Raw genomic sequence first — 15,991 nt, forward strand, 5'->3', positions numbered from 1 at the left:
CCTTACTGAAATTTTTGAACAAGATAAGGATATGGCAGCCGAACCCAACAACAATAATGCAAGGAGGATGCTTGGTGATTATACTACACCTACTTCCAAGTTTGATGGAAGAAGCATCTCAATTCCTGCCATTGGATTAAACAATTTTGAGCTGAAACCTCAACTAGTTGCTCTAATGCAACAAAATTGCAAGTTTCGTGGACTTCCATCAGAAGATCCCTACCAATTTTTAACTGAGTTATTGCAGATCTGTGAGACTGTTAAGACTAATGGAGTAGATCCTGAAGTCTACAGGCTCATGATTTTCCCTTTTGCTGTAAGAGACAGAGCTAGAACATGGTTGGACTCACAACCTAAGGATAGCCTCAACTCTTGGGATAAGCTGGTCACGACCTTCTTGGTTAAATTCTTTCCTCCTCAAAAGCTGAGCAAGCTTAAAGTGGATGTTTAGACCTTCAAGCAAAAAGATGGTGAATCCCTCTATGAAGCTTGGGAAAGATACAAGTAGATGACCATAAAGTGTCCTTCCAACATGTTTTCAGGGTGGACCATCTTAGATATATTCTATTATAGTCTGTCTGAGTTCTCTAAGATGTCACTGTACCATTCTGCAGGTGGATCCATTCACCTAAAGAAAACGCCTGCAGAAGCTCAGGAACTTATTGAAATGGTTGCAAATAACCAATTCATGTACACTTCTGAGAGGAATTCCATGAATAATGGGATGCCTCAGAGGAAGGAAGTTCTTGAAATTGATGCTCTGAATGCCAGATTGGCTCAGAACAAAATGTTGACTCAGCAAGTCAACATGATTTTTCAAAGTCTGAATGGATGGCGAAATGCATCCAACAGCACTAAAGAGGCATCTTCTGAAGAAGACACTTATGATCCTGAAAACCCTGCAATGGCAGAGGTAAATTACATGGGGAAGCCTTTGGCAACACCTATAACCCCTCATGGAGAAATCATCCAAATTTCTCATGGAAGGATCAACAAAAGCCTAAACAAGGCTTTAATAATAGTGAAAGAAATAGGTTTAGCAATAGCAAGCCATTTCCATTATCTTCTCAGCAACAGACAGAGAATTCTGAGCAGAGCACCTCTAACTTACAAATATAGTCTCTGATCTGTCTAAAGCCACTTTAAGCTTCATGAGTGAAACAAGGTCCTCCATCAGAAATTTGGAGGCACAACTGGGCCAGCTGAGTAAGAAAGTCACTGAAACTACTCCTAGTACTCTCCCAAGCAATACTGAAGAGAATCCAAAAAGAGAGTGCAAGGCCATTGACATAATCAACATGGCCGAACCTAGAGAGGAAGGAGAGGACGTGAATCCCAATGAAAAAGACCTCAGGGGAGGTCTCTCAAGCAAGAAGGAGTTCCTTATTGATGACTTAAAGGAATCTGAAGGTCATATAGAGGCCATAGAGATCCCATTAAACCTCCTTTTGCCATTCATGATCTCTGAAAACTATTTTTCTTTTGAAGAGGATGAAGATGTAACTGGAGAGCAAGTTGCTGAATATGTAGGAGCTATCATGAAGCTGAATGCCAAGTTGTTTGGTAATGAGACTTGGGAAGGTGAACCTCCATTGCTCATTGGTGAACTAGATACACGGGTTCAGCAAACTTTACCTCAAAAGAAACAAGATTTTGGTAAATTCTTAATACCCTGTATCATAGGCACCATGACCTTTGAAAAGGCTCTGTGTGACTTAGGGTTAGGCATAAATCTTATGCCACTCTCTGTAATGGAGAAGCTGGGGATCATTGAGGTACAGCCTACCATATTCTCATTGCAAATGGAAGACAAGTCAGTAAGACAAGCTTATGGATTGGTAGAGGACGTGTTGGTAAAGGTTGAAGGCCTTTACATCCCTACTGATTTCATAATCTTAGACACTAGGAAGGAGGAGGATGAATGCATCATCCTTGGAAGACCTTTCCTAGCCACAACAGGAGCTGTGATAGATGTTAACAGAGGAGAATTAGTCCTTCAATTGAATGGGGACTACCTTGTGTTTAAGACCCAAGAGTGTTCTTCTTTAACAATGGAGAGGAAGCATGAAAAGCTTCTCTCAGTACAGAGTCAAACAGAGCCCCCACAATCAAACTCTAAGTTTGGTGTTGGGAGGCCACAGCCAAACTCTAAGTTTGGTGTTGAATCCCCACATTCAAACTCTAAGTTTGGTGTTGGGAGTCTACAACATTGACCTGATCACCTTTGAGGCTCCATGAGAGCCCACTGTCAAGCTAGTGACATTAAAGGAGCGCTTATTGGGAGGCAACCCAATTTTTATTTATCTTATTTTATTTTTCTTTTATTGTTCTTTTATGTTTTATTAGGTTCATGATCATGTAGAGTCACAAAATAAATATTAAAATTAAAAACAGGATAAAAAATAGCAGAAGAAAAAGCACACCCTGGAGGAAGGGCTTACTGGCATTTAAACACCAGTAAGGAGCATCTAGCTGGCGTTCAACGCCAGAACAGAGCATGGATCTGGCATTGAACGCCAGAAACAAGTAACATCTTGGCATTTAAACGCCAGGAAAACACCCTGAGGAGAGCTGGTGCTGAACGCCAGAAACAAGTATGGAACTGGCGTTCAATGCCAGAAACATGCTGTAAATGGGCGTTGAACGCCCAAAACAAGCATGAAGCTGGCGTTCAATGCCAGAAACAAGCATCAATCTGGCGTTGAACGTCAGGATTGCATGAAAAGGGCATTTTACACGCCTCATTAGTGCAGGGATGTAAATCCTTGACACATCAGGATCTGTGGACCCCACAGGATCCCCACCTACCTCAACTCACCTTCTCTCCTCTTCACACAATCCAATAACACTCTTCCCCAAAACCCTTCACCAATCACCTCAATCTCTCTTCCCCATCACCTCTTCACCACTCACATCCTTCCACTTTTCCCCATAAACCCCACCTACCTTCAAAATTCAAAATCTCTTTCCCACCCAAACCCACCCTAAATAGCCGAACCTACTCCCTCTCCCTCCACTGTATAAACCCCTCCATTCTTCTTCATTTTCACACAACACAACCCTCTCTTCTCCTCCTTGGCCGAAACACATCCCTCTCTCCCTCTCCTCCATATTTTCTTCTTCTTCATCTATTCTTTCTTCTCTTGCTCGAGGGCGAGCAATATTCTAAGTTTGGTGTGGTAAAAGCATAGTTTTTTTTCCATAACCACCTATGGCACCTAAGGCCGGAGAAACCTCTAGAAAAGGAAAAGGGAAGACAAAAGCTTCCACCTCCGAGTCATGGGAGATGGAGAGATTCATCTCTAAAGCCCATCAAGACCACTTCTATGATGTTGTGGCCAAGAAGAAGGTGATCCCTGAGGTCCCTTTCAAACTCAAGAAAAATGAATATCCGGAGATCCGACATGAGATCCAAAGAAGAAGTTGGGAAGTTCTGACCAACCCCATTCAACAAATTAGAATCTTAATAGTTCAAAAGTTCTATGCCAATGCATGGATCACTAGGAACCATAATCAAAGTGTGAACCCGAATCCAAAGAATTATCTTACAATGGTTCGGGGGAAATACTTAGATTTCAATCCGAAAAATATAAGGTTGGTGTTTAACTTGCCCATGATGCAAGGAGATGCACGCCCCTACACAAGCAGGGTCAACTTTGATCAAAGGTTGGACCAAGTCCTTATGGACATATGTGTGAAGGAGCTCAATGGAAAAGAGACTCCAAAGGCAAGCCGGTTCAATTAAGAAGACTGGACCTCAAGCCTGTGGCTAGAGGATGGTTGGAGTTCATCCAACGCTCCATCATCCCCACTAGCAACCGATTCAAAGTTACTGTGGATCGGGCCATCATGATCCATAGCATCATGATTGGAGTGGAAGTAGAAGTTCATGAAGTCATCTCCCTTGAATTCTACAAAATAGCCGAAAAGCCCTCTACCTTAACAAGGCTAGCTTTTCCTCATCTTATTTGCCATCTATACTACTCAGCTGGAGTTATCATAGAAGGAGACATCCTTATTGATGAGGACAAGTGGTGCACGAAATTGCAATCACACTTTGCAATTCCGCACAACTAACCAGCAAGTGCACTGGGTCGTCCAAGTAATACTTTACGTGAGTAAGGGTCGATCCCACGAAGATTGTCGGCTTGAAGCAAGCTATGGTTATCTTGTAACTCTTAGTCAGGATATCAATAATTATCAGGGTTGATTGTGAAAAGTAAAAGAACATGAAATAAGTACTTGTTTTGCAGTAATGGAGAACAGGATGAGGTTTTGGAGATGCTCCATCTTCTGAATCTCTGCTTTCCTACTGTCTTCTTCTTCAAGCACACAAGGCTCCTTCCATGTCAAGCTGTATGTAGGGTTTCACCGTTGTCAATGGCTACCTCCCATCCTCTCAGTGAAAATGTTCAACGCACCCTGTCATGGCACGGCTATTCATCTGTCGGTTCTCAATCAGGTTGGAATAGAATCCAGTGATTCTTTTGCGTCTGTCACTAACGCCCAGCCTTCAGGAGTTTGAAACTCGTCACAGTCATTTAATCATTGAATCCTACTCAGAATACCACAGACAAGGTTTAGACCTTCCGGATTCTCTTGAATGCCACCATCAATCCTAGCTTATACCACGAAGATTCTGATTAAGGAATCCAAGAGATATCTACTCAATCTAAGGTAGAATGGAGGTGGTTGTCAGGAACACGTTCATAGGTGAGAATGATGATGAGTGTCACGGATCATCACATTCATCAAGTTTAGGAACAAGTGATATCTTAGAATAAAAGCAAGCGTGATTGAATGAAAAACAGTAGTAATTGCATTAATCCATCAAGACACAGCAGAGCTCCTCACCCCCAACCATGGGGTTTAGAGACTCATGCTGTAAAAGATACAATGAGAAACGTGTAGAGTGTCATGAGGTACAGATACAATGTCAAAAGATCCTATTAATAGTGAACTAGTAACCTATGGTATACAGAAATGAGTAAATGACGTAAAAATCCACTTCTGGGTCCACTTAGTGTGTGCTTGGGCTGAGCATTGAAGCTTTCATGTGTAGAGACTTTTTCTGGAGTTAAACGCCAGCTTTTATGCCAGTTTGGGCGTTTAACTCCAATTTTTATGCCAGTTCCAGCGTTAAACGCTGGGAATTCTGAAGCTGATTTGCAGCGCCGGTTTGGGCTATCAAATCTCGGGCAAAGTATGGACTATTATACATTGCTCGAAAGCCCAGGATGTCTACTTTCCAACGCCGTTGAGAGCGCGCCAATTGGGCTTCTGTAGCTCCAGAAAATCCACTTCGAGTACAAGGAGGTCAGAATCCAACAGCATCTGCAGTCCTTTTCAGCCTCTGAATCAGATTTTTGCTCAGGACCCTCAATTTTATCCAGAAAATACCTGAAATCACAGAAAAACACACAAACTCATAGTAAGGTCCAGAAAAGTGAATTTTAACTAAAAACTAATAAAAATATACTAAAAACAAACTAGATCATACTAAAAACATACTAAAAACAATGCCAAAAAGCGTACAAATTATCCGCTCATCACAACACCAAACTTAAATTGTTGCTTGTCCCCAAGCAACTGAAAATCAAAGTAGGATAAAAAGAAGAGAATATACTATAGACTCCAAAATATCAAGGAAACTTAGCTCCAATTAGATGAGCGGGACTAATAGCTTTTTGCTTCTGAACAGTTTTGGCATCTCACTTTATCCTTTGAAGTTCAGAATGATTGGCATCTATAAGAACTCAGAACTCAGATAGTGTTATTGATTCTCCTAGTTAAGTATAATGATTCTTGAACATAGCTAGTGTATGAGTCTTGGCTGTGGCCCAAAGCACTCTGTCTTCCAGTATTACCACCGGATACATACATGCCACAGACACATACTTGGGTGAACCTTTTCAGATTGTGACTCAGCTTTGCTAGAGTCCCCAATTAGAGGTGTCCAGGGTTCTTAAGCACACTCTTTTTGTATTGGATCACAACTTTATTTCTTTTTTTTTCTTTCTTTTCTTTCTTTTCTATTTTTTTCGTTTTTTTTTTTTGTTTTTTTTGAATCACTGCTTTTTCTTGCTTCAAGAATCAATTTGATGATTTTTCAGATCCTCAATAATAGTTCTCCTTTTCCCTCATTCTTTCAAGAGCCAACAAGTTTAACATTCTTAAAATAACTGTTACGGTCTGGCCCAAGTCACGTACGGGTCGGCCCGACCCATCGAGAACCCAACCCGAGCGGTCGAGGTCTCAGCGTTCGCCACGACACCTGGACACGCGTCCTCACCATTCCCCTAACACAGCTGGGGGGAATCTTCGTGGAAAGTGGGCTCGTCCCCTCTGGGCCCACCTCTGACACAGTTTAAATAGGGAAGGACCTGCCCTTCCCCAAGGTACGTAATCCCTTTTCATTTAACCACCTTCCCGCCTGCACATTGCTGACAAGAGCGTCGGAGTGTTTTTGCAGGTGGCACCCCCCTCATTCTCCTGCAACCTAAACCCGGCTACTCGGCAAGACCAGTTCTAGCATGATCGTAGAGGCGTTCCCACTATCTCACCTGCTCACTCGACCTGTCCGAAAACCGACTACCGAACATTGGCGCCGTCTGTGGGGAGTCTGACGTAAAAGAAAGTCGCGCTGGGTCCCGGAGACCAAGCCCGAGCAGCCGGAGCGGAGGGGGCAGCCTCCGTCGCCTCGCTAAGGGGGCGGCGGAGGTCCCCCCGACAATACACAGAACAGCACACGAGGGCACGACCCTTCGGGGGAACAGGCGGCGACAGCGCCATAATAATGCAGGAGCTGCGCCACAGGGTCCAGAACTTGGAGCGACAGTTGGCCGACCGGGAGCGGGACGAACGAACTACCGATCCCAGCTATACCACGTCCCCCGGAAGCGAGGAGGAAGACTCTCACCGAAGCCGCCCGCGGCGTACACCCGCATCCCGAACGGAAGCGGAGAGCACGCGGGAGGAGTCTCCTATCCTGAGAAGACGAAACGACACGATCATCTACTCCCGGGGCAGGCTAACCCGCCGAGAGACAAGAGGTCGCGAAGACGAGGAAAGGAGATCCGAGAGAACACGACAACCTGTGATAATGGGCGCCACCCCATTCCACCAATCTATCCTCGAGGTCCGGTTGCCGAAACACTTCGACAAACCAACGGACATGAGGTACGACGGAACTCAAGACCCTCTAGAACACCTCACGGCCTTTGAGGCCAGGATGAATCTCGAGGGAGTGGGGGACGAGGTAAGATGCCGTGCCTTCCCAGTAACCTTAGTGGGGCCAGCGATCAGGTGGTTTAACGGCCTCCCGCAAGGATCCATCTACAGCTTTTCGAACATCAGCCGTGCATTCCTGGCCCAATTTACAACACGGATAGCAAAGGCAAAACACCCCATCAACCTTCTAGGGGTAACCCAGAGACAAGGAGAGCCGACCAGGAGATACCTAGATCGGTTCAACGATGAATGCTTGGAAATCGATGGCCTAACCGACTCGGTGGCCAGTCTTTGCCTAACAAACGGCCTCCTCAACGAGAACTTCCGAAAACATCTCACCACGAAACCGGTTTGGACAATGCATGAGATCCAGACGGTAGCCAAAGAATACATAAACGACGAGGAAGTCAGCCGAGTCGTAGCCGCCAACAAACGGCAGTCCATTTATAATCAAACCCGACAACAGGGCAACGGGGAAAGGCCAAAAGGACAAGCTAGGGAAGAGGCGCTAAGTAAGGCACCGAGGACATTCCCCCGAATCGGGAAATTCACCAACTACACTCCGCTCGCTCTCCCCGTCGCGGAAGTTTACCAACAAATAGCCGAGAAAGGAATCCTGCCGAAGCCCCGACCACTCAAGGACCGTACTGGAGGGAACAAAAACCTTTATTGTGACTACCACAAGGGTTATGGCCACCTAACGCAGGATTGTTTTGACCTGAAAGATGCACTGGAACAAGCGATAAGGGAAGGAAAACTAGCGGCCTTCTCCCACCTAATCAGGGAGCCAAGGAGGTGCTACCGCGACCAAGACGAAGAAGGCAAAACCCGCTCGGCAAAACGGCGACAAGAGCCAGAAGGCGGAGAGCACAGCCTCACTGTGGTAAACGTAGTAACGGCCAAAAATGCCACACCAAGATCCAGATCCGCACACAAGAAGGACACAAAGATATTGTCGATCTCCTCCTCATCGACGCGAAACTCTAAGAAGCCTCCATTCATTTCTTTCGGCCCAGAAGACCAATGGTTCGACGACGTCCCGGAAAACCCACCCATGGTCATAACGGCCCGAGTAGGGACCGGTCTCGTCAAGCGCATCCTTGTCGACACGGGAGCGGACTCGAATATCATGTTCCGCAACGTGTTCGATGCGCTGGGATTAAAGGATGCCGATCTAACGACTCACCAACACGGGGTCATTGGATTGGGCGACCACTTCATCAAACCAGACGGAATAATATCCCTGCCAATCTCAGTAGGACAATCCCAGGACAGGAGATCGGCGATGGCCGAGTTCGTGATCCTCCGAGACTCCACCGCCTATAATATCATTCTGGGAAGAAAAACGATCAATGATTTCGAGGCCATAATCAACACAAAGCGGCTAATCATGAAATTCGTTACCGACGACGGATCCATAGGGACCATAAGAGGAGACCTTGAGACGGCGGTCGCTTGTGACAATGCCAGCCTCTCCCTTAGAAAGAAGTCCAAGGAGGCGTCCGGTGTGTTCCTAGCCGACCTAGATGCCAGAGTAGACGACAAGCCTAGACCGGAACCAGAAGGGGATCTAGAGAAGTTTAGAATCGGTGACGAAGAGGAAAGATTCACGTTCGTTAACAAGAACCTCCCGCACGAGTTGAAGGAGCCTTTGGTCGAAATGATAAGAGCCAACAAGGACTTGTTTGCCTGGACTCCGGCCGACATGCCGGGCATAGACCCAAAAATCATCTCGCATCATCTAGCCGTCAAGGCGGAAGCATGCCCAGTGGCCCAACGGAGGAGAAAGATGTCGGCGGAGAGAGCAGAGGAGGTGGCCAGGCAGACGGCCAGCCTCCTAGAAGCAGGCTTCATACGGGAAGTAGACTACTCTACATGGCTCTCAAATGTAGTGTTGGTGAAAAAGCACAACGGCAAGTGGAGAATGTGCGTAGACTATTCTGACCTTAACAAAGCATGTCCCAAGGATTGCTTCCCCCTCCCTAACATAGATGCACTCGTCGACGCTGCGGCGGGATACCGGTATTTAAGTTTCATGGACGCCTACTCCGGCTACAACCAGATACCGATGCACCGTCTAGACGAAGACAAGACGGCGTTCATAACGCCAGGAGGAACTTTCTGCTATAAGGTGATGCCATTCGGCCTAAAAAATGCGGGAGCAACATACCAGAGGCTGATGAATAGGATATTCCACGACCTCATAGGGAAGACAGTTGAAGTCTACGTGGATGACATCCTCGCAAAAACAACACGACCTGACGACCTTTTGAACGACCTGGCGAGTGTATTCGCGTCCCTCAGGCAACACGGTATGAGGCTGAATCCCCTAAAGTGTGCTTTTGCTGTGGAAGCTGGGAAGTTCCTCGGATTCATGATAACCTAAAGAGGGGTAGAAGCCAACCCGGAGAAGTGTCAGGCGATACTCCAAATGAAGAGCCCAGGCAGTATCAAGGACGTCCAAAGGTTGGCAGGTCGGCTGGCCTCATTATCACGTTTTCTCGGAGCGTCGGCAACAAAGGCCCTACCTTTCTTCAATCTCATGAAGAGAGGAATGGCGTTCGAATGGACACCCGCATGCGAGGAAGCCTTTCAGCATTTTAAAGAAATCCTGGCGGCACCACCTGTCCTCGGGAAGCCAAAAGAAGGGGAGCCGTTATACCTGTACATCGCCATAACAGGAGAAGCCTTGGCCTCAGTTTTGGTACGAGAAGAAGGACGGACACAACAACCAGTCTATTTTGTCAGCAGGGCCTTACAAGGGGCAGAGCTAAGATATAACAAATTGGAGAAGTTAGCTGGCACTCCTGACCTCTTCAAGGAGATTGAAGAAATACTTCCAAAGTTACCAGATCGTCGTAAGAACGGATCAGGGGATCCGGCAAGTGCTCCAAAAACCCGACTTGGCGGGGAGAATGATGACCTGGTCGATTGAACTCTCTCAATACGACATACGATACGAACCCCGGCAAGCCATCAAAGCGCAGGAGATGGCGGATTTTCTAGTGGAAGTAGCGGGGGATCTGGTCGAAGACACGAACACACGGTGGAAGCTCCATGTAGACGGAGCCTCCAACCAGACGTTCGGGGGTGCCGGGATTATCCTGGAAAGCCCGGCTGGAGTCGTATACGAACAGTCAATTAAGTTCGATTTTCCCGTTTCAAACAACCAAGCAGAGTACGAAGCCCTTATAGGAGGCTTAACCTTAGCAGCAGAGGTCGGGGCAACAAGGTTGGAGATATGCAGCGATTCGCAAATCGTCACCTCCCAAGTAAACAGAAGTTATCAAGCTAGGGACTCACTGCTACAGAAATACTTGGAAAAAGTCAAGGACTTGAGCCGAAAGTTTGAAGAAGTCACGATCCAGCACGTCCCGAGAGAAAGGAACACACGGGCAGATCTCTTGTCAAAGTTGGCTAGCACCAAACCGGGAGAGGGTAACCGGTCTCTAATCCAAGGAAAGTTGAAGGAGCCAGCAGTCACATTACACCTCTCGAAGCTAAGCCCCTCCTGGTTGGATCCCATCATCGACTTCTTAGAAAACAGCAAGCTCCCCGACAACGAAAAAGATGCCAAAAAGTTAAGAAGGGAAGCCGCCAGATACGCCATCATCCAGGGTCAGCTTTTCAGGAAGGGATTCAATCATCCCCTACTGAAGTGTTTACACCCCGACCAGACGGATTACGTCCTCAGGGAAGTCCATGAAGGATGCTGCGGCCACCATATAGGAGGCAAAGCCCTAGCGAGGAAGCTAATCCGAGCTAGATATTACTGGCCATCGATGATGGCTGACTCCAAGGAATTCGTTAAGAAGTGTGTCAAGTGCCAAGAAAATGCCAACTTTCATCGTGCACCCGCCTCTGAGCTCAGCTTGCTAACGGCCTCTCGACCATTCTTGCAGTGGGGAGTCGATCTCTTAGGACCTTTTCCCGTCGGCCCGGGACAAGTCAAGTACCTCATAGTCGCTATCGACTACTACACAAAGTGGATAGAGGCCGAACCGCTGGCCAGCATATCCTCGTCCAATTGCAGGAAATTCATGTGGAGACAAGTCATAACACGATTCAGTATCCCGGAAGTCGTCATCTCGGACAACGGGACATAATTCACCGACAAAAAGTTCACAGAGTTCCTCACCGGCCTGGGCATAAGGCGGAGATTCTCCTCGGTAGAGCACCCGCAGACAAACGGGCAGGTCGAGTCCGCAAATAAGATCATCCTGCAAGGGCTCAAGAAGAGGCTGGATGGCAAGAAAGGCGCTTGGGCCGACGAGCTAGCCTCGGTCCTCTGGTCCTACCGAACAACCGAGCAATCCTCCACTAAAGAGACACCTTTTTCGACTAACCTACGGGTCAGACACAGTGATACCTGTAGAGATCAGAGAGCCGAGTCCACGGTTACTCCTGGAGGGAGTAGAGGAAGCCGTCGAGAAAGACCTGATAGAAGAAACCAGGGAAATGGCCCATCTGGCAGAAGCAGCGCTAAAACAAAGAATGGCCTTACGCTACAATGCCAAAGCACTCAAAAGAAAGTTCGAAGAAAACGACCTCGTCCTGAGGCGTAACGACATCGGCCCGTCTACCCCGGGAGAAGGCAAACTAGCGGCGAACTCGGAGGGACCATATCGAGTCAAGGAGGTAATCGGAAGAGGAGCATACAAACTAGAAAGACTCAATGGCAAGGAGGTCCCGAGGACATGGAATGCGGATAACTTAAGGAGGTTCTATTCATAAGCCATCTATTTTGTAATAGCACTTCAGTGTCTTTGTTACAATGATTGAACCTGCCCAATTTCTACATGCTATATTTGCCTATGTTATTTTCTAATTTCTAACTTTTTGAGCGACCACTATGAGAATGATGATACGCGGCCTCGGGACTGATCACCCCGGGAGCCCCTCAGTTCAAAAAACACGGTGAACGACCATAACAAGAACGCACGCCATAAACGGCCAACGCGAGTAAACGGAAACGCGAAGTAAATCAACAACGAATAAAACAAGAAGTTAAACTTACGGGCAAACGAGCCCACAAACCCATTAACGGGCACCAAAGTCGCAATACAAAGGTTCAACAAAAAGAAGTTCAAATAGTACAAACATCACTTCTTCGGCATATCAACAACTTTACCATCCTTAATGGTCTTGAAAACTCCGATCGCCGACACATCGAAGTCCGGAGAAACGATCTTCACCTGAGCTTTGAGGGCCTCTTCAGTCATGAAAATCGCATTCTTGCCCTGCTCCTTGACTTCCTTGTGCTTTCGTTTGAACAACTCGGCCTCCTCCCGGGCAGCCTTTGCAGCCGCCTCCGCTTCGTCCCGCTCTTTCTCCAGAGCGGACACCCGACCTTGCGCAGCGCTCAGCTGGCTCTTCAAGGTCAGCTCTTGCTCCGTCAAACGGGACACGGAGGCGTCGGCAGTTTTCAATTTCTCCTCGGCTAAAGCAGTCTTTTTCTGGGCGGCGTCAAGCTTGTTCCCCGCTTCAACCAACTGATCATGAAGCATTTTTACTTGGGTTTTGTACTTTTTATTGGCATCAACCGCAGACTCAAGCTTCCGACGAAGCGAGGCCATACCGGAAAGCTCAAACTCAGCCTTTCGGGCTATGGCCGCGCCATGAAGAAGGGTACGGTACATCCACCGAGCCTGCCCCGAGAGGTCGGTGCCATGGAAATGATCCTCCGTGCCCGGAAGCAGCTGGGCATCTATGAAGGTCCCGGCATCAAAATTCCTTTCCATGACAGTCAAAACCCCCTTGGGACTAGACTGCGACCTCTGTCTCTTGGGGGTGGGGATGACGGACAATTCTTCCTCCTCCTCCCGGCGAGAAGAGGACGAGTGCCCGGGAATTGGAACCTCGGGAGGAATTGGGGTTGCGGAAGTAGGAGTGGCAACTTTAGCAGACGCGTCGACTTCAGGAGGAGGCACTTCCGGAGGAACCGTCACCTGCTGTCCTCCGGTCTCCTCACCCTCGTCATCCTGAAGAAAGGTTTGATATAAGTTATCCATGCCGGTCACTTCGGCAGAAAGCCCCACTGCAGAACAAATTGAAAAATGAACAAGTTAATGGAAGCAGCAAAGGAAAATTCAAACAAGCGACTACACGACAAGAGAACTCACAGATATAATCTCGGGCGGCCTCCCGGTTACCCATGAGGAGATGAGGATTCACATTATTCCTCCCAAGAACCGCCCACAAAATGTCGGCTATCCGCCGATCCACGGTCGACATCCCTTTATAAGTAACTTTGATAAAAGGATTAGACCCCGCCCCGAAACTCCAATACGTCGGGATGAGGCGCTCCTTTTCCAAAGATAACCAAAAAGGGTGATGACCCTTAACCGGGCGGACCTTAAAGTACTTGTCCTTGAACCCATGTTAGGAGTCCTCGAACAAGCCAAAGATTCTCCGGCCTTGGGCAGACCGGAAGGACATGAACCCTTTCTTGTGTTTCCCCTCCTTTGAAGGGTTAGTTAGATTAAAGAAAAAGAGGAAGACGTCAACAGAGATCGGTAGCTCTAAGTACTCGCACACCATCTCGAAGCAGCGAATGGATGCCCAGCTGTTCAGGTGCAATTGAGACGGTGCCACGGAAATCCGGTTTAGGAGGCTCATTTGAAAGGGGGAAAAGGGGATGCGGACCCCAACCTGAGTGAACATGGCCTTATAAAACCAGATCCAATCGGCAACCCGGGGGGCATTGAAATTAATTTCATAAAGCCGCTCGTGAGGGGCGGGGACATAAACATCATAGTTCGCCTCCTCGTCGGTACCCCCACAGAGATATTCGGCCTGACGAAACTCCGTTAGCTCCTCCTCACCCATCTGATTGGGAGAGTTCCTGAGGTCGGAAACCACCCACGCATACGGGTCATAACCCGCGGCAGAGCTTGAAGCTCGGCTAACGACACGAGGCATACCTACAGTGGGGGCACCGCGCGGTTAGTCCGTGAGGCCGGAATCCGGGAAAGACCCTAAGAAATCCCTCGTGCCGTGACCACAGGGGGGACCAAACAAACCAAGACCAAAACAAAAACATAAACCCCCTATGACACACCACGATCAACAAAAGAAAAAGGAAGTGCATCCACAAAAATGCGCCCATGAACAACAAGAAAAGAGCAAGCACAGGAAAAATAATCATGGCAGACATGCAAACACTCATCAAAGTGAAAGGAAAAAGAAGTAGTTACCTGGATGAATTGAGGAAGTTCAAATAAGGACGAAGCACACTAGAGCAATGGAAACAACCTTTGTGTGATGAGAGCGAAGGAAGGACGAATGGGCAGTATGATCAGGAAAGCAAAGTAAATGGAAGAAGAACAGAAACATAAAACTGTTCAAAACCGCTCTAGTGGAAGCGCGAAAGACCTGGGGGCAGAATCGTCTTTGCACACACGGGATTTTTCAATCTTTTATGGGCATTTAATGCCCCGCGCGAGAAACGAGGCGACAAAGGAACGGCCCGAACCACGAACGGACACGCATGCGGGCAGCGCGTCTCCCACACGAACGGCCGACCAAACGACAACAATGATAGAAGACTCGCCGCCAACAGCCTATACGGCTGATTATCGGCGCGTGGGGGCACTGTTACGGTCTGGCCCAAGTCACGTACGGGTCGGCCCGACCCATCGAGAACCCGACCCGAGCGGTCGAGCTCTCAGCGTTCGCCACGACACCTGGACACGCGTCCTCACCATTCCCCTAACACAGCTGGGGGGAATCTTCGTGGAAAGTGGGCTCGTCCCCTCTGGGCCCACCTCTGACACAGTTTAAATAGGGAAGGACCTGCCCTTCCCCAAGGTACGTAATCCCCTTTCATTTAACCACCTTCCCGCCTGCACATTGCTGACAAGAGCGTCGGAGTGTTTTTGCAGGTGGCACCCCCTTCATTCTCCTGCAACCTAAACCCGGCTACTCGGCAAGACCAGTTCCAGCATGATCGTAGAGGCGTTCCCACTATCTCACCTGCTCACCCGACCTGTCCGGAAACCGACTACCGAACAATAACAAATTCAAAAGACATATGCACTGTTCAAGCATTCATTCAGAAAACAAAAAGCATTGTCACCACATCAAACTAATTCAACTAGTTTCAAAGATAAATTCAAAATCCTGTACTTCTTGTTCTTTTTTGATTAAAGCACTTTTCATTTAAGAGAGGTGATGGATTCATAGGACATTCATAGCTTTAAGGCATGAACTTTAAATTTTATTAATTATGAATTAAGAACAAGACTCAAAAATAGATATAAGATAAGACTAGTAGGAATAGAAAATAAAAATTTAAATAGGCTCCTAATGATAGAGGTTATCACAGAGTTAGGACTCAACAACCTTGATTTTGAGAAGCGGATGCTCCCTCAACTTGAGAGGAGAGCTTTTGGCATTTCAACTCTTGAAGTTCACGCCCTTGCTTTTCTTGTTCCTTCAGCAATTTGCAAAGCATGCAGTTCTGATTCTGCTGTTCTTCCTTAAGTTGCTCCATAGTCTCTTGCAACTTGGTGATAGGCGCTTCTAGGCCGGCCCAGTAGTCAATTTCAGGAAATTCAGGGAGGAACTCCTGCGCCCTCTTCTTGATAGAGTTGTCTTGTATTTGTCCTTCCATTGACTTCTTGGTGATTGAATGTTCAATGGGTATGAATTCATCTACTCCCATCTTTACCCCAGCCTCTTTACAGAGCAAGGAGATCAAGATTGGGTAAGCCAGTTTGGCTTCAGTGGAATTCTTATTTGCAATTGTGTAGATCTCACA

The 15,991-nt window shown here is 47.4% G+C and overlaps 2 protein-coding genes and 1 non-coding gene across 3 annotated transcripts; 2 read left to right on the plus strand and 1 right to left on the minus strand.

The window, feature by feature from the left end:
• Positions 1-430: 430 nt before the first annotated feature.
• LOC112799507 (small nucleolar RNA R71) lies at positions 431-539 on the minus strand. Its single transcript, XR_003201083.1, has one exon. It is a non-coding gene; the product is annotated as a small nucleolar RNA R71 (small nucleolar RNA).
• Positions 540-6,796: 6,257 nt separating this feature from the next.
• LOC140184133 (uncharacterized) lies at positions 6,797-10,165 on the plus strand. Its single transcript, XM_072234424.1, has 2 exons — positions 6,797-9,252; positions 9,619-10,165. The coding sequence occupies exons 1-2, from the start codon at positions 6,797-6,799 to the stop codon at positions 10,163-10,165; spliced, it is 3,003 nt and encodes a 1,000-aa protein (XP_072090525.1).
• Positions 10,166-10,220: 55 nt separating this feature from the next.
• LOC112794902 (uncharacterized) lies at positions 10,221-11,795 on the plus strand. The gene is made up of 2 exons (XM_025836871.1): positions 10,221-11,298; positions 11,359-11,795. The coding sequence occupies exons 1-2, from the start codon at positions 10,221-10,223 to the stop codon at positions 11,793-11,795; spliced, it is 1,515 nt and encodes a 504-aa protein (XP_025692656.1).
• Positions 11,796-15,991: the final 4,196 nt, after the last annotated feature.

Source organism: Arachis hypogaea, chromosome 4 (assembly GCF_003086295.3).
Source record: "Arachis hypogaea cultivar Tifrunner chromosome 4, arahy.Tifrunner.gnm2.J5K5, whole genome shotgun sequence".
Taxonomy (NCBI): domain Eukaryota; kingdom Viridiplantae; phylum Streptophyta; class Magnoliopsida; order Fabales; family Fabaceae; genus Arachis; species Arachis hypogaea.